The sequence below is a fragment of the Anopheles nili genome, chromosome 2 (genome assembly GCF_943737925.1).
Source record: "Anopheles nili chromosome 2, idAnoNiliSN_F5_01, whole genome shotgun sequence".
NCBI classification, from domain to species: Eukaryota; Metazoa; Arthropoda; class Insecta; order Diptera; family Culicidae; genus Anopheles; species Anopheles nili.
Window position 1 is genome coordinate 37,884,484 of NC_071291.1, and position 22,689 is coordinate 37,907,172.

At 46.9% G+C, this 22,689-nt stretch overlaps 2 protein-coding genes across 2 annotated transcripts; both read left to right on the plus strand.

The window, feature by feature from the left end:
* The first annotated feature begins 2,997 nt into the window (after positions 1-2,997).
* On the plus strand, positions 2,998-4,022 carry LOC128720906 (uncharacterized). Its single transcript, XM_053814606.1, has 3 exons — positions 2,998-3,340; positions 3,418-3,795; positions 3,886-4,022. The coding sequence occupies exons 1-3, from the start codon at positions 2,998-3,000 to the stop codon at positions 4,020-4,022; spliced, it is 858 nt and encodes a 285-aa protein (XP_053670581.1).
* A 12,366-nt stretch (positions 4,023-16,388) lies between these two features.
* On the plus strand, positions 16,389-19,962 carry LOC128722121 (neuropeptide F receptor). Its single transcript, XM_053815955.1, has 4 exons — positions 16,389-16,647; positions 17,360-17,529; positions 17,598-18,365; positions 19,081-19,962. Exons 1-4 carry the CDS (start codon positions 16,389-16,391, stop codon positions 19,177-19,179), a joined length of 1,296 nt encoding a protein of 431 aa, XP_053671930.1. The 3' UTR covers positions 19,180-19,962.
* Positions 19,963-22,689: the final 2,727 nt, after the last annotated feature.

A 22,689-nucleotide genomic window follows, 5' to 3' on the forward strand; every position in this document is an offset into this window, starting at 1 on the left:
ATGCACGCAGTTTCTGTTGAGGTTTTTTTTGCTCCCCACGCGGGGTTTTGGTTTTCCTCAACTTCCATTTTTTGTTATTGCTTATCCTAGGTGTGGAACGCAAATCAAACGATGCTCGAACCCAGCGGATGAGGAGAATATCATGAAAAAAATCCTCCTTAGAAAAACATCGTATGAAGGTTTTGATACAAATTGATGCAGCAAAAAAAACTAGTTTGTTTCCATTTTAATCAACGAAGAATGCTTTCACTCCACACCACGGGATCCTGGGTGGGGTAAACATACTAAACACATACACACACACCCCCGACGGATGAGCGCAATTACTCCTCGTCCTCCTGGTATGATGTCCGGTTTCACTTAATTCGAATCTTCACTTCCACCAGCGAGTCACATCCTGCAGCGGCAAAGACCACGGGACCACGTGCAGTACCAGGGACGAGTTGCGAGTGTTTGTCTGCATACATTTGAATTAATCTCATTAAAAAGTGATACTATGCTAATTACACCTTGCCCCGTGGTGTCCGTCGGCTGATGGTGCGAGAGCTTAATAACGCTAACGACGCGACCGTCAAGGTCCTGGTCTCTCGAGTCCGTCCAAAAGGAGAGATGAAAAATGATGTCTCTCTCGTTCGCGCCAACGCATCGTTTCGGTAGCGATCGCGATATGCAACGCGAGGAGAGCATAATTGCAGCCGTCGATCGTCGATGCACTTGCACATGCACTCAAGACCGCGAGGCGAGGCGGAACTGCGAACTAGTTCAGTTGGTGATTGGGCCAATGACCGCGTCATCGTAAAGGGCGTGTGTGTCGTCTGTGATTAGCATTCCAAGCGCGTGGTCGATCCACGTGGCGTACAGTGGTGTACGAAATTTCGCACTTTTACACGAGCTCTCGAGGTCGATATTGATCAATGATGGAAAGGTCATTTTGGGTGCTGATTTGTTGCCACAGCTCGAAAGTAATTATCATCTTCGTTATTATTTTCATGCGATTTCCGAATGACATGCTAAAGCGTTAATTTGCGCATCGCAATATATTTCTGCACCGAATGCATGAGCCTAAAATCAACCGAAACGATGATTGATGTAATTTTAATTCATCTGCTCGTCCGCTCGTTTTCCACGAAATGCGCAAATGTTCCAACCACACCTGTCCGGAAGCGCTAATCGGGCACGGAATCGGCATCGGCCTGCTTGGGTTGTCTGTTCGGTGGAGAAAAAAAAAAGTTAACCCATTACGGGCCACTTTCACCGATCGCCTGTGGGACGATGATCTCGTGGCGTTAGAGCGCCCTCTAGCGGTGGAAAATTTGAACCCTTTTTTTTGTGTTGGAAGCAACACAATCTGCAGAATGTTCTGTCTCACCTCGGCCCGGAAACTCACGCCAGCACCGGGAAAACTCTCCGTATCGGAAAAGCCGTGCGTCAGCAGCGGGAATGAAACTATTCTCGGCTTCTGGGCCCCGTCGGTTCGCTCATTACATTACGTGATGCTTATTTAAGGCCTTCGCCATTTGGGATGGTCGTGTAAATTTGCCCCTTAAGCGGTGATGCCACTTACGCGTGCTGCGAGTCGTTTACACTTGACCGAGAAATGGAAAACTCAAGCCTCCTGCCAATGCCTAGACGGCGTGTTACAGATCGATCATCGTTTCGCTTTCGGCCGCGAAATAGTCGTAAATTTTCGTCGAGCACTAGCTCTTTGGGTAAATAATTAACCCCCTGCACGCTCGTGGCTAACGATTCCGGGCTGACCAGATGGATCCAGACTGGGACGGTAATTATGAAAACGAAACACCCGTAAACACATTCCTCCGCTCGGTGTTCGGTTTGTGATTGACTTTGAAGTAGCAGCGCCGGAAAAAAAGGGCTACACAGAACCGGAAATATGATAACACCATCGAGGTTTGTTTGACGTCCGTTTTCCGGGAACATGTGCTGTTTACGCAATCAGCCTTTCTGCAGGTCTGCACACAGAGATTCGCGCACAATTTCGACAGCACATCGAAAGGACGCACAGCATCATTCGCAGAAACGACAATTCGTGCAATTAATGACAAATTGCGTATTTTTTTCTTTCAAAAAAACAGCGTAGTAAATTGGAACGGATATAAATAATCCCATACCGTGACTATCGATTCGATATCCGTCGTTAAGTTATTAATCGAGTGCCATGAGAATTCTCTGATGGAGTGATTTTGACGCTTCCAGGAACGATTCATGTCGCTATAATTAACGAGGGATGAATGGGCATGAAGGATCATTAAAATGTTATTGCGTTTTTTGATTGATCGGTGGAATGAGATAGCTGTAGCGGATGTCATCTTAATCCTTCTCGTGAATGCGACTGGGTGAATGGATGGATTTTCAGCACAAAAACTCATCGTTTTTTGGCTTTTTTGGGGTTTTCGGCTTAAGTTATCTCGAGCCGTGTACGATATATCTACAGTTATTATCCACCAAGCTCATTTTTATCCTGATCAGTCGCTGCTTGAAGCCTAACGTCTGCTAGTTCCTAAACGTTCGTTCGACTGGTTTAGACCACGCGACCGGATCTCGAGCATCCGTCCACTCGCCGTATCGCTCGATCGCAGCGCTCGATCGATAGTGAAATGGCGCCTCACGGTAGCTCGATCGGAAAATGAGCCAACCCCGGGCGTGGGCAATTAGCGCCGGGAAAGTGAGTCGCTCTTATGCGCGAGGATCCGGCGCCACCACCATCTAATCAGCGGGCTCGGGGCTGACCTGAAAAAACACCAGAGCTTGGTATAAAAACCGGTGGCCTTGAATGGCAACAGTCACAGTGCATCGATCAACAGCAACTCGAACGGATCCTTCGAACCACTCGCTCCAGTGTCCACTTCGAGTCCGAGTGCCTACGTGCCTCAGTGTGTGTGTGCGTGTGTGTGTCACGTGCGTGTGTGTGTTTGGTTGATTGAGGTGTGAGTGTGACGTCTTTTTTTGAAAAACAAAAAAACACTTTACTTCGAGGACATGTTGCAAGGATATCGAGCGATCGCAGTCGGCGTACTGCTGCTGGCGTTGTCCTGCCAAGGAACGACCGGTGAGACAGATCCTGGCCCGACTGGAACCGGAAATAGCCCTACCAAGCTGGATGAGTTCGTGCTCGGTACGCAATCGGAGTGTTACAAGTCGAAGCGGCTGCTGTCCTGCTTCAAATATCGCTTCTCACGATATATGTGGTCATTTGCGACTGGACGGGCGAATTGGTTCGCGGCCGAGAGTGAAGCTGTTGAGGGTTCAAATGGGCTAAAGTTGGTGAGACTTAACGAACCGAAGGAAGATGACGTGTTTCCGGAGGCACGCCAGATCAGCCGTAAGTGAACCAACTCAACCGAGGCTTCGAATGCGTCGCCCCGAACTGCTCCTTTAATGCTCCGTTTCATTCAACAGCGTACGACAGCGAGCTGGTGAAGGGCGCCAAGTTCTTGCAGAGAGCGCTCAACACCTTCATCGCGAGCCACGGCGTACAGGTGGGCATGGGAGCTGAGAGTGGTGCCCGGTTTCTGGCCGAAGACGGTGAATTTGAGGCTCGTGGAAAGAAGCAACGCCAGCGCAAATGGAGCCTAATTCTGCCACTGGCCGTGATGTTGAAGCTGGTTCACCTGAAGTTGCTGCTGAAACCGATCCTGCTCGGTGTGGGACTCATCCAGGTGTTGCTCATCGCGGGTGGGCTGCTAATTTTCCACTTCTTCCGTAATACGAACATCTGCAAGATCCAGCCGCACGTCATCCACGCGCATTCGCACATCTCCAGCGAGTCTAGCCCTGGTAGGTGGAGCTCTTGTTGACGGCTCTGGTTGAAGGGTTGAGAATATAACCCACGAGAACTTCAATCACTCCTGTTTTTTGTATTTGCAGAGCTTTCATACGCCGCTTACGGTGGGTATCCGTCGTACTCGGCCTCGCCGTATAACGCGTACAGCAAGGATTGGGCCAACAGTCGGGCGTATAGTGGATACGGCTTCCTCGATGCCATCGATAATCATAAAATCTAGAATCCAGCAAACAGCCGTCAACCGGAAGTCCCGTCCCGTGCACCGTTTCCGTCCCACTCAACCCAACACCCCCAGCTCTAGTCCCGGTCGAGTTTCGACCTTACGATCCCATCGCCATCTCCTGCAATCAAAACATAATTTGACAGCTTCCCTGACGGTCGGTTTCCCATGGCAACGTCACCGCTTGCCTGATAGCCTTTTTGCGCCCTTTTATTAACACTCACACACATCCAAACACACTCGCGGTGTTTTTCCTTCTTGCTCATGCAAATTTCTCTCGCGTTTATCTGTCCTGTCGTAATCTATCTTACTTTATCTTTCACGCCCGACCGAAAGATCTGTCCACTAGATCGTAAAACACCTACTGTCCAGCCGGGGTTAGCTTGCTCTCGGTTTTTCCGTTTCATTTTCCCGCAATCCCAACGCCCTCACGCTCCTATCGCACCTGCTTGATGCCGGTCTGACGTCAGCTACTTGATGATTAATGTATTTTGTTATTTATTTAATTATTTAATTATTTATTGAATTATTTATTCATTCGTTACAACACGAGCAGCGAAAGCGCACCAAACTGTACGGCTGTATGTTTCGTATCGGGTATCATTTCTTTTCTTTTTTCGTCCGAATTATCCTAAGAAACGTTTTATGATAGGTAAAATAGCGAGTCCTTTTTACAAAACAAAAAAAATGGCCAACAGCGTTTGACCCATCCCTGTGATGTGAATGAAACGTGCGAGCAGTTGGTTAGGAGGGTTTTTCTTCCTGTCGTCCATTCGGGCCGAAAGCCGAGAGCCACGAACACCCGACTCGAATAGGTCAGCCAGGAACGTGTTGTTTCGAAGCGGTAGGAAAAACTGAAAGTGTGTTTTCTTGCACACTTTTCCGTTCGGAGCTGAGCCATGGGAAAGCCTTATACAGTTGAGAAATAGTCGTGGGATTTTTTTATTATTGTTTTGATTATACTTTCAGCCGTTGTTTTTTTGTGTAGCAGCATTCTCAACAACGGCAGGGTGTGGCATGGGTTGTGATGTTTTTTTTTTACTCCGGAGGCCATTTTTTCACCGTCAACTCTTATTACGGCAAAACGGTGCATCGAGCGGTCCCTTTCATGCGCATTCGAAACGAGTGGGTCAATTGGAAACTTTCCATGGGTTGGTTTGAATCATTCATGAAATAAATTCGCCGTCGTGTGGCTTAAAGCCGAGATTTGTTCGTCAGAAGCGGGACAAAGTTTTGTTATGAAATACGACGGGTGGATTAGCCTTGGCAGGGGTATTTTTTGTCAACATTCAGCTGAGCAAGGACACGCACATTGGTGGGCGAAGTTTATCAGTTTCGTTAACCAGACGTTTGTTTGGGGTGAACAAAACCCTTGTCAAATAATTGGCCTAATTGCAGACAAAGCCAGTCCAGTTGAACGCTCCCCATTCTGGCATTTGTCATTCGTCAGGGTTAACTTCGTCCCACATTCGTTTGCTCTATCTAACTCCGTCTATGCCGTGCTCTTTCTCTCGTTCTTTCACACCCCGGATAATGTGAGCTGACCGAACAATGAAAAGAATCTTCTTGACTTTGCAGGAATTTGGGCTGTTTGATAGAATTTTCAATTGAAGAAAAGGCAAAGTTGAATCGTGGGCCATTGATTCGCTTTAATTTTGGATATGAAACCGATAAGACAAATCGAAAAAGTTGTCAAACGGCTTTGAAAAATTAACTAATCGAACTACATTTTGACAAGTGATAGCCCTATGAAGACTCCTGGTGGCTTTTCAGTCGGCAATGGGATGAGGTATTGCACATAATTATGAACCATAGGTAACCCAACTGAATTATCTTCCGGCTGTGATTTTGTGTTCCACATCTTGAGTCGGTATTTGAATAAATTAATCACTCCGAACAATAAAATGGCTTTCTATTCAAAGCCTACCTTGCCATTGAAACAGGCTCTGTTTGTGGTGTGGCGTTGCGTTTCATCACTACGATCCTTCTTCCTTTGCTAGACAGAGTAATTCTGTGAATGATATAAGCCAGATGTGAACCTATGCCGACTTCTGTTCAGGGACTGAAATGGTCTAAAGGCGTGCTCTGTTTTAAGAAGCAATACTACTGATTGATGCTAATCTTTAAGCACACAAAAGGCCACAACCTTTACGAGCTTCGGTACGCCGCTCGATTGCCTCTGGCACTGACCAGCATCAATAGGTCGTCATTTATGAGCGGATTGTGGCTGGCTAAATAAACTTATTCCTGCACTTGTATGCCATCTGTTGAGGGTTTGACGTGTACCCAGGACTTTTCCAGTATTTGGTTTTCCAGTATTTGATGACCTCCAGAGCAAATTTGTCGAAAAGCTAATCATTTAATATGATAACTTAAAGTTCGAACGCATTGCAAGTGTGTTACTGCAAATCAATTAGGAAGAATAAATTCACAATAAATATGCCAACAAATGCAAAAACTAGTTAACTTATGCCCTTTTGACCAATACAACATTAATTCAGTTTCACTTTACGCTACGTGATTTATCATAAAATCACGGAAATATTATCATGTTTCTATTTTATATCATAACGGCCAGGTTGTGAGCAATAACACAATATTGAATACATAAATAATGCATCTCCATAATACAATAAGGTATTGAAACGTGAGGCACATTTTTATTTTAGAAATCTATTCGACAGTTTGCTGATTCGCACTTGTAATAAAATTAATTTTGTATCGATATGAAACAGGTGCTATGAGCTAGTATTCCAAGTGCCGTGCTGTAATAAAATTATGTGAAAATGTGTGTAAGATTAAAATCTGTACATCAAATGTAGCAAACTTGCTTTTTCTTCCACACCGTACTAAAGCTAAAGCGCACATCAGCGATCTGTGACGGAAAGGAGCTTTTTATCAATTCCAATCATAGCGTCACACGCCATTTTCGCACAGGAATTCGGAGAATTCGGTTTTTTGTTTCCACGTGACTGAGTTTGTTAGAGCGAGGAAAAAATATTCACCGTGGAGTGATTCTCTTCCATGCTACTCGCCCTCATTGTCCACACGTACGCAAGTCTTCTGTGGCGGAAAGAAAACCCAAATACGCTAGAAAGTGGTGACGAAAAGCATGGGCGATGCCAGCATGGAGGCCGATGCGAGTAATACATTTTGCTGCTAGGAAACGGTGGTCGAGAGATCGTGATTAACGAGCGACCTCGAAGTAGTCGATGTCGCGACCGTACCGTAACCGGAACATACGAACAAGCGCACATATCTGGCTAATGCGTCTTCCGCCCAGCCACTGTCCGATGTCTTGTTAACCCGTCAACGGTTAGCCAAACCCCAGTTCCGTCGAGCGATGCATACGATACCGCACGGGGGGCATCAATCAGCGAGATCCTATATCAGTCGCATACTGCTGATGGCGTTGGCGCCGTTCCATATGCTGCTCTAAGCTGATATCGTGCCACGTTCCATCCGTCATGGCACTTTTGGAAAGCGACAAATTCCCAAACGAGCTGCGCACTGGCGAATGCGCACCACAACATGCTGTCGGGACGTTCGGTTCGTACCATGCCGGATTCGGTAGCTGGTGCTAACCGACGCCGAGCATCAAGTCTACGTTTGGCAGACGTAGGTCACGCAGTTCCATCCCATCCGCCATCCGAATCGGACTGTTTCGGCGTCGCGCTAGTGGCAGCCAGTTACGTCGCGAACGAACGAACGCAGCCAGTTTCGTACGACGAGACACCAGGCGCCTCCATCGGGCTTCGCACTTTCGATCATCGTACCTCGTTGTGTTACAATGCATGTTCGCTTTTTCCGGACGGTGCCGCTAGTAGCTTGAAGTGGTGCCGTGATGAATGGTGTAATGTGAGGATTACAAGAAAAAAAAATGATACTAAGCGATGGCACGCGTCGCAAGCGAGGAATCTGGTTGAGGACAGAATTTGCGCAACGAGCGCAGCTGTCGGACGACGAGAAGTAGTGCAGATTGTCATCGTCTTTCGCGTTCCATCAGCAAGCATACCGAAACCCAGCGCGGTAGAGTAATGGCATCATTTAGTGCCACGCAATAAGTGCTACGGTGAATTTCTTCCTTCTTCCATCAGTTCGTGCGTGATAAATATTTTTTTCTCTACCTTTTTCGACCCTTCCGGAAGTGACCCGTCCGGTGAGGGAACCGGCTGGTATCATCCTATCTCTGCCCCCCTCCGGATGGTGTGGTTGTAATTTGAAAAGTTTTCCCACACGACCGAGTTTTGCTGCCCGTGATCAGGTTAGCGGAGCAGGTCGAGGGACACCGTAAAGTTGCATGGGTGAAAGTTTACGGTTTCCGGTCGTTCCGGAGTATGACGTTCCGGAGTTGAATGTGAAGGCAGACAAGTGAAAAAACGTCCACTACCACTCGGAGTGCAGTCTTGTGCGTGAAAATAGAAACCATCAAACAAGAGACCGAAAAAGTGAGCGAAGGAAGTGTCTTCGATGTGTCCGGACATCCGGGCATCACCCCACCCGGTATGGGTGTGCAAAGCCTCGCGGCAGGAAGTGCTATTTGGTAAGTTTCCAACTTTTGATGCGTCGTCTCGCGTGCATCCACCGTGCAGACATTATTAATGTGAGGGGCAAAAGTTTCCCCGGGGATGGCCAAGTTAAATGGTGCGTGGAGTACTGAAAGCACAAGCTCGAATTGCTGGTCGGAAAATTCCAAAAGAAAAAGCCCACATCCACTGGCACGCAGCAACGAACGTTCAACTTTGCACCCGCGGTCGGGGACGGCTCAGCAGCCCATTTTGGTAGGCTCCGACACGCATCCTCGCACGCGTGAGTTGACAGTTTGTCCGTCTCGTAGGAGTTTTTTTTTCCCGGAAGGTGGGATGTCGCGCTGTCATCCCGCGGTGCGTTTGTTTATCGTCGAAATTAGTTGGCGTTAGTCTGCCCGGACGAAGGCGAAAAATTCTGGAAATATCATCACGATGACTGGAAACCATTACGTATCTCCCCGTAGTGCAAGGTTAATGGTGTTTCCGGAGAATGATTCCGCACAGTAATCATAAGTAGGAATAATGAGCCACGAGGAAAATGAGATCATAGGAGCGGGACCGTTAGTGGGTGAATTTTCGAAAGTAAATAACATCGTTGAAATTTGGGAAGCCAAAGTGACCTTGCGCGTACTGTGTCATTTGACGCATTTACTTAAACTTGCCTTGGTTATATCAGACCTCATTGTGATTTACGTAAGACAAATTGTTTGCAACTTTAATTTTCTCTGCGTTCTCTTGTTGTAAGCCAACAATTACTATTATTTATAGTTATTTATTTAGGAACATCCACGCTGTATTGAGATTTGTATAATTGATTCTGGACTGAAAGGCGTTTCCTCCCAACAGTCGCTGTGAGTTTTACCCCGGGCTAACTCGGCTAACCCAACACTTACATTTGCCAGGGGAAAATAGTCACATTTCACGCTCGCTATTGTTGTTATTGTAATTTATTTACGAAGGGCCTGGCCGTATTTAAATTTGAATAATTATTTCTGAGGTGAAAGACATTTTCTCCCAGAAGCCGAAGAGAGCCGGGCTGATTCGGTTAATATTTCACGCTCGCATTGTTTACACATTTACATTATTCAGCTCCGACGCCTCCTTGGATGATGTAACAACTCATGAAATTGATTGGCATATGGTGCGAAGAAATGTCACTTTTATGAGTGGTTTTTTTCGATTCTGCCACATGGAAACGAACAATATGAATGTAGTCTGTAAAGAGCTTGACGGAGGTGGTCAAGAATTCTTGTCGAATGATTTTAAATACTTCTCTAACTCTTTAAATACTGTCGGTTCGTTTTTTCAACCCTAAATCCGAAAAGGTACGCAATGCGCAAATTTAGCCCACGTGATAGAATAAGCTAAATAAAACACTCCACTCTCGACCCAATCGAGAGGGGTTGATGATTTTTTTTGTTATCAAATTTTAATTTAAAATTAATTCGGCTCATCTACCACCCGTGCCAGAGCCACTCCATTTTCGCTTCACCCTACACGCACCGGTATCAACAGTTTGATCATGGGCACCAACCTGGCTTCCGGCTTTTTTCCGGCTCGGAAGCACCGCGCCTTAAGAAAGCGTCGAGCGTCATTCGTTACGTTCTCCCTTGCGAACAGAGAAAGTTGTGGAAGCAATAAATTTGCTTGTCGAAACCCCGGGCGAGATTGCTTCTTGTCACCGCAGCCCGAGTTAGTCCCATCCACTAGGGACCACGTGGCTCCAACCGTTGAGCCTTCGTCGAGTGTCCTGACCCCATCCTACGGCCCAGTACTATTTACGAGTGGCATTTGGCAAGGAAAACCTGGCCGTGCACAAGGAAAATGAACACTGAAGTGTGCTACAGTTTGGTGAATGCAGATTGATGGTGAGGCATCGGTTGCGGGCTCGAAAGTTGAGTATGCCGGGAAAATTTAATTAAGCGATTTACTTCCCGACCCGTAGTGGTGGCATCAGGCGCAGGACGAAAAACTAATGCGCTCTCTCCGCCGACACTCCACCAGCTTCGGTTGGAAACGCTTTTTCCAGCATCCTTACTGCACGATGGAATCGAATTGTTGGGGTGAGAATTGGGTGGAATTTTCGTACGTGCGCTGAAGAAAATCGAAAATATCTTGAGAAGAATCTTGAGATCGAGTTCGTTCACAGCGCGTTCTGATTTTCAACCAATGCGGTTTATTTTGTTTTTATACATAAAAATCACATCCCTCACTCGACCCAGCGCAATCCGCGAGGCCCTAGGGCACCCGTGGGAGGGCGTAAACACCCCATTGTTGTACGGGGAGATATAATCCATTGTGCACTTGTGAAAACCCCCCGGTGTGGTGCAATCGGGACCGTGCTATCAACCCACCCGTGGGGGTTGATTTTCCATCAAATCGCGCACTGTACTCAACCGTACCCCGCACAGTAGTGAAGTTGCGCCGTGGTTGAATAATGTATGCGCATAGTTAAATGTATGCTCTGCTGCGAGCAATGGCATGCAGTTTCCAGGACGCTGACTCCCAAAGGATGCGCTTGCTCCCTGCTGCTCCCATTGGGGATGCTGTGGGTGAGTGTCACGCCACAAAACTTTCTCTCGTACTCCATCATATCCCGTGATGGCTTCTGGGCAGTCGGGTATTCTTTCTAGACACGGATAATCCTTGCGCCTGTGTATGCATGTGTGGCCTTCAAGCATGGGATGAAGGAGTGCAGTTCTCACGCTGCCATTCTGGTGTTGATGAAGCTAACAAAAAAAAGTATAATTTCAATCAGTGAATGCACTGCAGTTGGCGAGAACTGACACAACGTAGCGTAAGCGAAACAACTGACGATGGTAATGCTTACATTTGAACGAGATAATTTTAAAGTGCATTTCGCTTAGCTGAAGTGCACCCAGCACGTTTCCTTGCACACTGCAATAAGCAAATGTACACGAACGTATACGTGTAAATGGAGTGTATACATGTGAAGGGAGATACTTTTTTTTGTCAGCCCATCAAATTAGCCGACTTTTTGCAGTTTATGCTGCACATATCACGATCGCTTTGTTTGCCATGACGACATGGCGCATACTAGCACTTGCATACTGCTCCAATGTGGCGGTACTTTTTTATGAACAAAATTTAATACGACTTCGAGCGTGGCTCTTGCGGTAGACATCATTCACGATGGTGCGCTTTTGTACGATCGCACATTGCTGCTATCGATCCAATTAACGACGTGGGTTTTATGGTTGGCTTTGCTGGGTGGTTTCAAAAGAAGCACACATCAGAAGACACCGAAACCACAGCTCTTCGCCTCGTCGCACACATCGTGAAAATGTATGAGCTTTTGTTCATTTGTATGGCCAAAAATCATATTCCTCTGGTGTATTTTTACGCCCGCATGTTGTGCGTGAATTTATAACGGTAAATGATTTGCTACATCGCTTATTTCACCCAAATGAGCGTAAAAGTAGGCGTCATCTCCGGTTGTGGCTCATTTGCGAAGGAGCAATTTTGCGAACGATTTCCACCCGGTTGGGCTGTTCCGGATTACGAATGGCACCGAACGTTTCTCCATTTCCGATGTCAGATGCCAGCTTGCTGATTTCGTCCGACCCGGGAGCTGATGTATTACCGGCACATCCGTACGCGGTAAACCATAACCATTAACAAACAGGGCTCTGTTCGATGCCACAGCCAGTGACGATACGGGAATGATGAGTGGGTGTTCGTTCGAGACCCGCGCAGTTGCCTCGCCAATATTTGCTCCCTTTTGTACATGCAATTCACCCCACGAAGGCCATCCGCGGGGCGTGTTTGGGACGTTAGGACAAGAAGAGATTTATACTCGAAGCAGCTGATTGAATTGTTACGAATGTTATATGGCTCGCGGAGATCGGCAGCTGCGGAGGATCGTCGCTTTTCCTGTTGTTGAAAAATTTACGGCTCAATACGGTGCCATGTTGCTAACCACCGTATTCGATAAGCCTTTCATCGAAATGGGACGAACAAAATAAAAAAAAAAAAACACCCAGCAGGATCGGTAACTCAGGCCAGGATCGGTACAACTTTATTTACGATTCGATTGGCTTTCAAATATATACTTTTTTATTTACCGCACGAACGAGCGCCGTGTTTCGTTGTTCAGTCGGGCTTCCCGAGGGTTTGGTCGATTTCAGCTCCGGTGAACAACCGGTTGACGTGGGATATCTTGAAGCAGTAAACCAAAAACCTAACCGCTCGATGTTTTATGGGACCATGAATGTGTGGGTTTTCGTTCGACGGCTTTTACAATTCTTCGAACACGAAGCCTTAGGAATACGTGGAACAACGTAGCGTTTTTGGGAACAACGGTTAAACGAGCTGAGCTGAACGAGTTGATTAAAGTATAGCCCCAAAGAATGTCTTCTTTGGCGCTTTACGAATTTTAATTATATTCGGTGCTCTTTATTCAAAACGCCGTAATTGAACACACAGCGCATAACCATAATGTATGCCAAGTGGTGTTAATTTCTTCAAACGTTCATCAAAGGAAACGAGTGGAAATTTATATCAACATAATTAATTGCGCCTCAGACCAACTCACGTGCAATGAATGCCTTTATCATAATACATACAGTTTACTGACATTTTAATTACCATCACTTGCGTGTGTGTGTGCATGTGGCCTTTTTTTGCACGAGTGCTCCATTAGCTCCATTCAGACCGTACCTAACCATCTCGATATGAACGGGTCAGAAAGCGGATCTGACTGAGGCTTTAATATTTCCGCCGACGAGGGATGACGTTTTCGTGCATGCTCGTGACAGCGGAAGCGATGCTGACGTGGACCATAAAAATAGCCTCCCAGAACGAGGGCATGTTCTTCTCCTTCGGGGGATGGAGAGAAAACTCTCATGCTAAGCGTTTGCATTTTTCTCACACCCACCCAAAAGGGACAGCCATGTTCTATCGAACGGAAAGGGTCTATCGATTACGACACGCACCATTTCGTTGGAGGCCGCATGAGCCTACCGAGCAAGCCGAGGCCCAGCATAAAAACAAGCTTCCAGCTTATCGGGCGAGATTCCACTCAATCTGGCAGTCACTTTATGAAGTGGTCTACATAAACGAACCCATCGTAAGGAAGGCGAACGGCCGATCGGAGGCCAACTTCCGCTGGGCGTTGGTTTGAAAGCGATGTGTTTTTGTCGCACGTCGACTAATGCCCGGCGGGTAATCGTTTTCCAATCGAACGGTTCCCGTAAATCGCCGCTTGAATACTGATTATCTCAGCACAATCGCAACTAAACGTGTTGCCACCATCTTTGTGCGTCGTTTCAGCAGCGAACGATGTACTTAACGACCGATATAATGCCGGAGCTGAAAGGTCGAAAACGTTCTCCACGCCATGGGTTTGCCGCGAGTGCATCTGTTTACAATTACTCCACTCGGCTGGGGGAGTGTTCTGCTGGTTTTTCTCAATCGCTTTCTGGGAAGGTAAATGGATAACAGATCGAAAATCACCGGAGCATATTTATGCTGGCGTTAACGATGTATTAGCAAAACGGACTGCGCGTGTCGTGTAATAAAAAACGAACCAAAATGCACCAACCAAAAACCCAAACGGCACGTCGAGGTGGCAGCTTACGTACTGCGTTATTTTGCTCCAAATTCTTGACGAATAAAGTGCAAACGTTTACCTTGAGCTGTTTTTTCCTCGAAATTCGCACCTTTCCGCCATAAGCGTCCTAGCGGCTGGGTTAATGGAAACCGATAGCGTGGCGCGATACCAGTGGGTGTTAGTTTTCTTTGGTGCGGCAAATATGTACGGACGGTGTGCAAAAATGGCGAAAATGGCACTGCCGGTACGTGAGGCAGCGATTTCGGGTGCCAGAATCGCGCTATCACACGCGACCCGACCTCGAGCGGATACGCCCGCAGGCAACATTATGACCGGCACGTACTCGGATAAATCACTGCCGAGACTTCATCTTTCAGGCGGTTCCATTTAATGCCTTATCGATATGAGTAATAGTGCCATTTATTTGTTCAATGACTCGGCGTTCGGGAACGTACGTGCGCTACCTGGCTACGTTAGAGGGGTTTCGTGTGTGAGTTCACCATAAAACTCGTCAGCGGGAAACACTGAGCTGCGTTCTGTGAAAGCGCTCGAAATTGACGAAGTGATTAGGGTGCACGCTATGCTTGGAGTCGCGATCCAGTCATCAGCAGCGTAATAGCGAATTATGGTTACTACGCGCCCCGGTTGCAAGGTAAATCCCCATTCAAGTAGGTGTTGGTTGTCTGATTTCCATGTCGTTCGCTACAGTGTTTATAATGGACGGTGTGAAGAAAGAGTAGAATGCTGTGCTTCACATGATTGTAAACTGCATAATGTTCCTTGCACAATCGCATGAATAAAAAAAATCAAAAGAGAAAGCTTAAGAAACTCACCGAATGTATCAACTCAGATTCAACAAGGAAAGATAAATAGTTTCCAATTCGAACGTACCAACCGGTCCATCGCACAATGCAGTTCAACTCACTCTGGGTAAGCCGAGCTCGATTCACACAGCCAACAGTTGCTGAATAAGACGTGCTGGATGTGATTTATTATGTGTACCTTAAGCTTTCACCCTATGTCCTTTGGTGCTCTAGCGCCGCTTTACATAAAGCAGAGTGTCTAGCTTACTTCGGGAAGGACACCGAAACAGGTTTCGAATCCAATTTCGCAGCAGTGATTGTGTCTGGTTTCCACCTTGAAAGCTTCTCAGCTGGGAGCATACTTTTTTGAATTTTCAATTATCCATGTCCTTAATGCGATTAGATAGCACTGTAGCTGGTTATGGATATTTTTTTTTACACAAATACCGAATCCGATTTTGATTCAGCCGGATGGGAGAATTTTGAAATCTCAGAAAAATGGAGCCCGAAATATGTGGAAACAGTTACAATATCATAGAGCATTATATATGTAGCTTGACATGGGATCATATGATATGGTAAATTGTGTAAGTTTTTCGATAATAACCTCTGTTGAATATTTCCATCGGAATCCCTATCGGTAAAGAACGTACTCTCCTACAATTCCAGTGTGTACTGTCAATATCACAAAATTTATATACTTCCTCTGAAAAAGGGATGCCTGCTCTCAGCAGCACGTTTATAGATGGATGGATGGGCCATGCGACAAATTGGTAATAAATGATTTCATGCAAATTAGCCTTCACCTAGGGGAACTGATTGGCAACGGCTGCCATTCCAGGAAGATAAGCGAACGTAGGAACCGGCAACCGGTTCGAGTTGCGAGGAATCCTCGGAATTAAGCAAATAACGCACCGATATTGGTTTGCATTTCTCGACAGCAAAAGTCCTGCGGGCACAGAGCAACCCGCAAAAGTGTGGCATGGAATCGATTATCGATTCCAAATCGGTTCAACACCCTTCGGAACCAACCAAAGTTTTTTACGAGTTCTGTACGTAGAGAAGTAAATCAATTCGAACCAATAAACGAGACGCGTGGTTTTTCGAGCCAAGAATGGAATCCTGATTTTTGCCGTATTAATCAAGTGCCTTCTCTTTCTCTTTCTCATTTTCAGACCGAAGTCCCATCCTTGCGATCATTGGGGAGTTCGCTCACTCGCCGTTTTCCTTCGCAGTGCCTGCAAGCGAGCCCAATTTGCTGCCGTTGATATGATAATGTGTATCATCCATCGCCTGAGCCGGGATTAGCTGCGACACGCTCGCAGTGGCCTCGTGAACTCGGTTTGGGTTGTGCATTGTATCACCTCCAAAAAAAAAGGACAGACATAAAAACGAACAAACATTTTAATAAACCATAAAAAGCCACCCCAACACGTACGGGTTGAGGCCCAACACGAGCGCCATGGAGTCCGTCCTGACCCGTTTCAATCTCACGCTCGACAATATGACAACGCTCAGCTCCAACATACGGCAGGGGCTCATCGAGCAGTACAGCAACAACCGGAAGGTGGCCGACCCGTGGTATCACATCCTGATCGTCATGTACGGCACTCTGATCGTGTTCGGCGCGACGGGAAACAGCCTGGTGGTGCTGGCCGTTGCCCGCAAGCCTCAGATGCGGACGGCGCGTAACATGTTCATCGTGAATCTAGCCGTTTCCGGTAGGTGGAAAGCTTCGGTGGTCCGGGATGTTGATCCCTACGGCAAAAGAAGTCTTGTGCGAGATTGTTTGGGGGTGTCGTTCTGCGCTTTCTTTGATAACGTTGCTGAGGTTCGATTCGTGCCATGGAAACGAACATGTTTGCACAGAATTGCCTACATTTCCATTCGTAAATATGCAAATGATTCCCACGCTCCGGGGGATGATGGTTTTTGCTCTCTTTTCTTTTTCATTTTGCTCTCGTTTTCCCGAAGGTAGGAATTTAAGAGTGTGTAAATGTATGCATGATTCTCACCAACATTGGGCCCTTTAAGTTCAGCGCACGTGGGTCGTTGAAAAACACCCGAAAGGCGAATACCACGGCTTGTTGGTAGCCATGGATCTGTGGAATTTCGTTTCCATTTTGTCGTGCTGCCGCTCTAAGCAGTGACACTCCATCAGTCTTTTGCTTCCATTTCTGTCATCGTACGAGTTGCGACACCTTGTCCCGGTGGCAGAAGGTCGAACAAGAGCAATAAATCTCACCACATAGACGGCACATCACTCCCGATTTCGGATGCCTTTGAAAGGCTGGATGGTTTTTGATATTAGAAAAGTTGTAGCTTTAACTGTGTCACGTTTGACGTTGCGCGTGCAACTCGGTAAAAGCATCTTTACCGTATCAATGGGATTTTCAACAACCTTCATCTCTCCGTCATGTCTCTCCGTTGCAGATCTGCTGCTTTGTCTGGTGACTATGCCGCTCACGCTGGTAGAGATTCTCACCAAGTACTGGCCAATGGGCCGGTTACCGTTTCTGTGCAAATCGATCGGCACGCTTCAAGCCACGAGCATCTTCGTGTCGACCATTTCCATCACGGCCATCGCGTTGGACAGGTATCAGGTAAGTGAACGCGCTCTCTGGAGTGAAGCGCTAACACCAACTCTTACGCACAACCGCTCCGTCATCAGGTGATCGTGTATCCGACGCGTGACAGCCTGCAGTTGATGGGTGCCATCGCTATCCTGACCGGTATCTGGTGCATTTCGGTCGTGCTGGCGTCACCGATGTTCATCACGCGCCAGCTCATCCACTACGATGTCAACCTGCCCAGTCTAGGCATCGAGTACGTGTCGTACTGCATCGAGGATTGGCCAATTGCGTACGGACGTGTCTACTACTCCGCGTTCACGCTCTGCGTCCAGTACGTGCTGCCGATTCTGATCGTTTCGGTGGCGTATCTGCGCATCTACCTGAAACTGAAGCACCGACTAGTGGTCGGGACAGCGTCCACCGCGAGCGGGAAAGCCACCGGTGCCAGTAAGCCAGTGCGCGAACGTGAACGCGGCCGGAGGATGCAACGTACCAACTATTTGCTGATCAGCATCGCGCTTATCTTCGGTGTCTCGTGGCTGCCACTCAACCTGTTCAACTTGTTCGCTGACCTGTACGTGCACTCGATCACGCAGGACATTATGGTGGCGTACGCGATTTGTCACATGGTCGGTATGAGTTCGGCCTGCTCGAACCCGCTGCTGTACGGTTGGCTGAATGACAATTTTCGGAAAGAATTCAACGAACTGCTCTGCCGGGCGCCGTCGCCGGGGCCTACTGGATCGGGTGGCCACTCGAACGGAAGCAGAGCAAACGGAGCCGCCACTACGGCCGGTCGAACGCGAGGCGTTCGAGCTGGGATCGATGGCGCACCTGACGGGCGGACTATGCCGGAATTAATGCAGGTGCGCGACCACCAGGGGGCGCTTCAACTTGGGCACGACTCGGGCGTCACTGAGAACGGTGACCACACCGAGTTGACGGAGCTGATGTCCTGATCCTGGCCCACACCGATGCCGGCCGCCGCTCACGACGCCGAGTAGAGGTTTGCCGCTTCCGCTTTTCGTTGAACAGCTGCCTTGTGCTTCAGGTTGCTTTCTATCTGTTTCCTTCTGCGTGTTTCCGGTCTGTGGCGCTTTTCCGACCGGGCGAGTGAGCTTTTCGCATGCCTTCAGATGTCTGTGCTGGGCTGGGTGACGTTTTGTACATTTTTATGTGATCCTTGAGAACCCTCAATGGTGTTATACGTTTGTAGATGAAAGCTGTTTAGCGTAAAAGTTTCCCCGTCACAAGTCAGTGTTTTTCCGGCTGCGATGCTGTGTGAATTCAGCACACTCCATAGTTTTCCTGCTTCCATACGGAAAACTTTCATTTCCGACTAAAGTTAAAGTTACTCGTAGTTTTTTGTACTATTCTTTGATTGAACCTCTGTAGAATTCAGAATTAAATATTGTAGTGAACAAAACTGCTTGAAGTTTTCCACGCAGAAGGACTTTCATTCTAGAGCTTTTTTGTCCTTGGAATACATGTCAATAGCAAATGTCATGCTCAGGTGCATTTGAGCAGTGGCGGTGTTTCATGTTTGTTTAAAACGCACATCCCTCTCCTTTTTTCAAACAGCATCCGACGAGTCACTGGGAAATCCAACCGGAAGCGAAAATGTGCGACGAAGAACGACAGAAACTATGCCAACCGAGCGACATTTCGGACCCGTGTTAGAACGCAAACAAACGTTGAGCTTGCAGCAGCGCCTACGGTTATGTAAAACGCGTGACACTCGGACCTGACCCGGAACCAAGTTGTCAGCAAATCAACCCTCCATTCGAAGCATTTCCACTGCTCACGCCAATTGACGCCAAGTTGGGGAGATTTTTACGCGACCGTCCTTTTCCACCAGAGGTGGAGCAATTTGAGCCCAAACGATGAGTTTTGATGCCGATCGATGTACCACACGTCCACGCAGTGCTGCCACGTGAAAGGCCACCATTCGCTACGTTCGAAGTAGTATCGATGCCAGCGAAACTCATCGCTCCACCTTTGCATTTCCCGAATCGGATGGGATGGTAAAAATGCTTCTGTTCCAACTTGCCACGCTTTGGTCGTAGCTGAACTGCAATAGAAAAATAAAGCGAACAAAACCACAAACTGCATCGCGGTACAGCTTTCGTGAACAGTGGTGTCGCCACGTTAGCCTAGGATGCGGCTGCCATGTACATATAGCAAACCAGCAGTCGAACGTGATATCGTGAGAGGAGTAGCAGCTAGTTCACGTGAATTGGCTGCCGTCTCGTATGTAGCTATGCTGTTCCACGAATTCGGATCCTAGTGATCGATTAGGTTAGGACTAGGAATATTTTTTTGTACAGTGTGTGTTTGCTGTTAATGCAAGTGTCGGAGGTATAGCGCATCAGAAGAAATATTTTTTAACACATAGCCTGCATTTTAAATTCTGTTATCGGGTGGGACCGCCAGCTTTAAGCGCTGGCCAACGTAGCAAATATACTGCTCAGTTTTGTTTCAATTATTTTATTACGTACCTGTGCGTTCCATGTTTCTGTAAAGCATGATGACGATCAACGGTGTGTTCCTTCAGTCGAAGAAACCGATGTTCCATTTTACCGGTAAGTAGTGTTCCCGGCGGCGGTCTGGTTCTCTAATACCGTTGTTTGACTTCGAACTGATTGCGTAATTACGGCGATAGACTGCAGTAGCTAAGCGGCAGTTTTGGCCGAGAAGACCAACGTTCACCTGTCGACATGGTCGCACTACACGCCGCCCCTGGGCGAAAGGAAGAGAGCTCGACCGCATCGGAGGCGGGTCAGCTACGCCGAAGATGACAACCCTTAGGCTCGTATTGATCGTGCCTTTTGCCTACTGCTGCGCACCGACGTAAGGGATCGTTTGTTTGGGTGGATCTGAATCATATGTAGGAATGCAATCATCCGCAAAACTCCGGTGCACGTGCTGCCCCAGATAAGGGAATATTTGCATACCCTGAGGGTGAGACACTAGCATCTGATGGCACGTGAAATGGCTGGAGTTTGAATCTAGATAACAACCGAAGCGAAGAGGTCACGTCTGACGAACTTAATCCAAGTGTACAATCTTCGCCGGCTGACGTTGAATGCATGATATGGAATTTTTAGCTCTCGAGCTTTTACGTGGTAAACTGATAATAGTGTTACTACGCTGATTAGAAGCTCGTCAGTTAGTGCTTTGAGAATTCCGTGCCGGTTTAACTAAGTTGCTTATCGTGAGTGCTTTGTGAGAATTATTTATTCCGTTTAATCTCTGTCCGAAAACATCAACTAAATGGAAGATTCATGTTTGGATGTACGATGAAAACAAGATGTTTATCTTCTTGAGTCAGACGATAAGTGGCCTATAATGAGGTTAGTTTTAGCGCAAAACAGCTATTTGAGCTTAAAAACCTTAGGCGCATTTATAGAAAATATTTCGTGAAAACATTTAAAACATTTAAAGTACGATCGGAACATTAACTTTAATCATTTGATGTCGTCATGTGGTTGAAAGGCACGAACAAGTCGCTCGAAAATGCAAAGATGTGCTCCAATCGTTACCAATCAATCAATTTCTCCATCGCAGCTACGATCATTCTAACTAACACAGTGGTAAACCCGTTGATGCGCTCCTTTCAGTGTGCCTTTCATCGCTCCATTTCAGGATGCCGGACATTAGCTTCGTTAAGCATCGGTAATCGATGACCTGGCCAGATGGGAGGAAGAGCAAGCAAAGGGAAACTGTCCCTATAACGGTCATGAAGGCCGCTATGATTGAAGGGATGTTTTGCCAGGCTTATCGAACCGGTCCGTCTGATAAGGGCGGCATCACTTTCTCTCAGCATCATCATAATAGGTCAAGCAAACAGCCGGTGTAATATGGGTCAAGTTCGCTGCACGTCGAAAATGTTGCTATGGGCGCGAAATTAGGTTTTTTTTTAATTACATAACAATTCCTTTTTCAAATAGACAGTTCTACTGTACTTAATGCTTCTTTCTGGTAGATGTATACAACTCATAACAAACCGATGAGATTTTCTTCGAAAAGCATTCGAGCATGAATACCAACATCAACGCTTTTTACAGATATGCTTCAGAGTGAAATGATTATTACCCAAGGAAACGATTCGAAAATATTTCACTATCGCGCAGTTGCGAAGCTTTGAACGGAGAAAAATATATTTTAAGAGCATTCTACTTAACAATTGTTGACTATTACTGGCTTGGGCTAGTACATTTTTCTTAAAATTTCTTTTAAATAGCCAGATGCCAGAAGCAAACTAAAAGCAAAATGCATTTGAAACCATTCTTTCACGAGGTTGAGCTTAACTAGACGCTTCATTATACTCGTTTCAAATGAAGTGCTAAAGCTTCATGGAAATATCACAAGTTTCTCAGCCGCTGTTGGGGCAAAACTCGCTAAAAAATAGCCTTAAACACAGTCTACCTCCAACGAGATAAAACCATCTGAACAGCTTCGTAATGGATTGCTCTTTGTTGCTACAGCGTATTTAATTATACATAAATTTGATGACTAAACCACAATCGGTCCATCAACCGAGTGCTTCGCACAAATTGGAAAAACCCCAAATCGGTCCAAAAGTTTGATCGATAAAGAAGCGCCTGGTTTCTCGCACTATTCGAGCCCCCGAAACTTCTCACGTAGACGGATTGCGAATAGTTAACGGCAACATTCAGCGGTTGTGTTTGCTCGATGGCGCGTTCCTCTAGCCAATGCTTGCTTGCCAGAGAAAGTCCTTCTCAAGCCGTGTTCCTGGAACGGATGCGTGTTTGCCCGAAGTTAACTTAAAAAAACACTAACCCTTTCCCTTCGTCAGTCGGTTGCTTCGTTCGAGGATAGTTCTCGACACGAATGCGTTTGCTCACATCGACAGTGTAAATAGTCGGCTCGGGTGGAAATGAAATTTTCGCGTTGGATAAACATACAACGCACTGCTCCTCGGGCTGGAACGTTACCGACGGCTACACCAGCGCGTAGTTCATTCACTTTCATCGCCCGCCTTGTTTGGCTTGGGGCAATCAGAGCAAGATTGTGGCTGTTTTTTTATCCTCTTCTAGTGTGCAACACATCAGCACAACATTCACCCACTCGTATGGCAACCGTTTGATTCCGGCACCACCTGTTGTGACTGAGCCCCGGCTACGGTGCCTTATCAGTTTCCACCACGTGGAGCTCTCTTACTGCTTC

Excerpts from the sequence above, each read along its gene's own strand:
- LOC128720906 (XM_053814606.1), top strand. The coding sequence starts at position 2,998 with ATGTTGCAAGGATATCGAGCGATCGCAGTCGGCGTACTGCTGCTGGCG. Across the intron at positions 3,341-3,417 it reads GGAGGCACGCCAGATCAGCC|CGTACGACAGCGAGCTGGTG; the intron begins GTAAGTGAACCA and ends TTCATTCAACAG. Across the intron at positions 3,796-3,885 it reads CTCCAGCGAGTCTAGCCCTG|AGCTTTCATACGCCGCTTAC; the intron begins GTAGGTGGAGCT and ends TTGTATTTGCAG.
- LOC128722121 (XM_053815955.1), top strand. The coding sequence starts at position 16,389 with ATGGAGTCCGTCCTGACCCGTTTCAATCTCACGCTCGACAATATGACA. Across the intron at positions 16,648-17,359 it reads CGTGAATCTAGCCGTTTCCG|ATCTGCTGCTTTGTCTGGTG; the intron begins GTAGGTGGAAAG and ends TCTCCGTTGCAG. Across the intron at positions 18,366-19,080 it reads CTATGCCGGAATTAATGCAG|CATCCGACGAGTCACTGGGA; the intron begins GTGCGCGACCAC and ends TTTTTCAAACAG.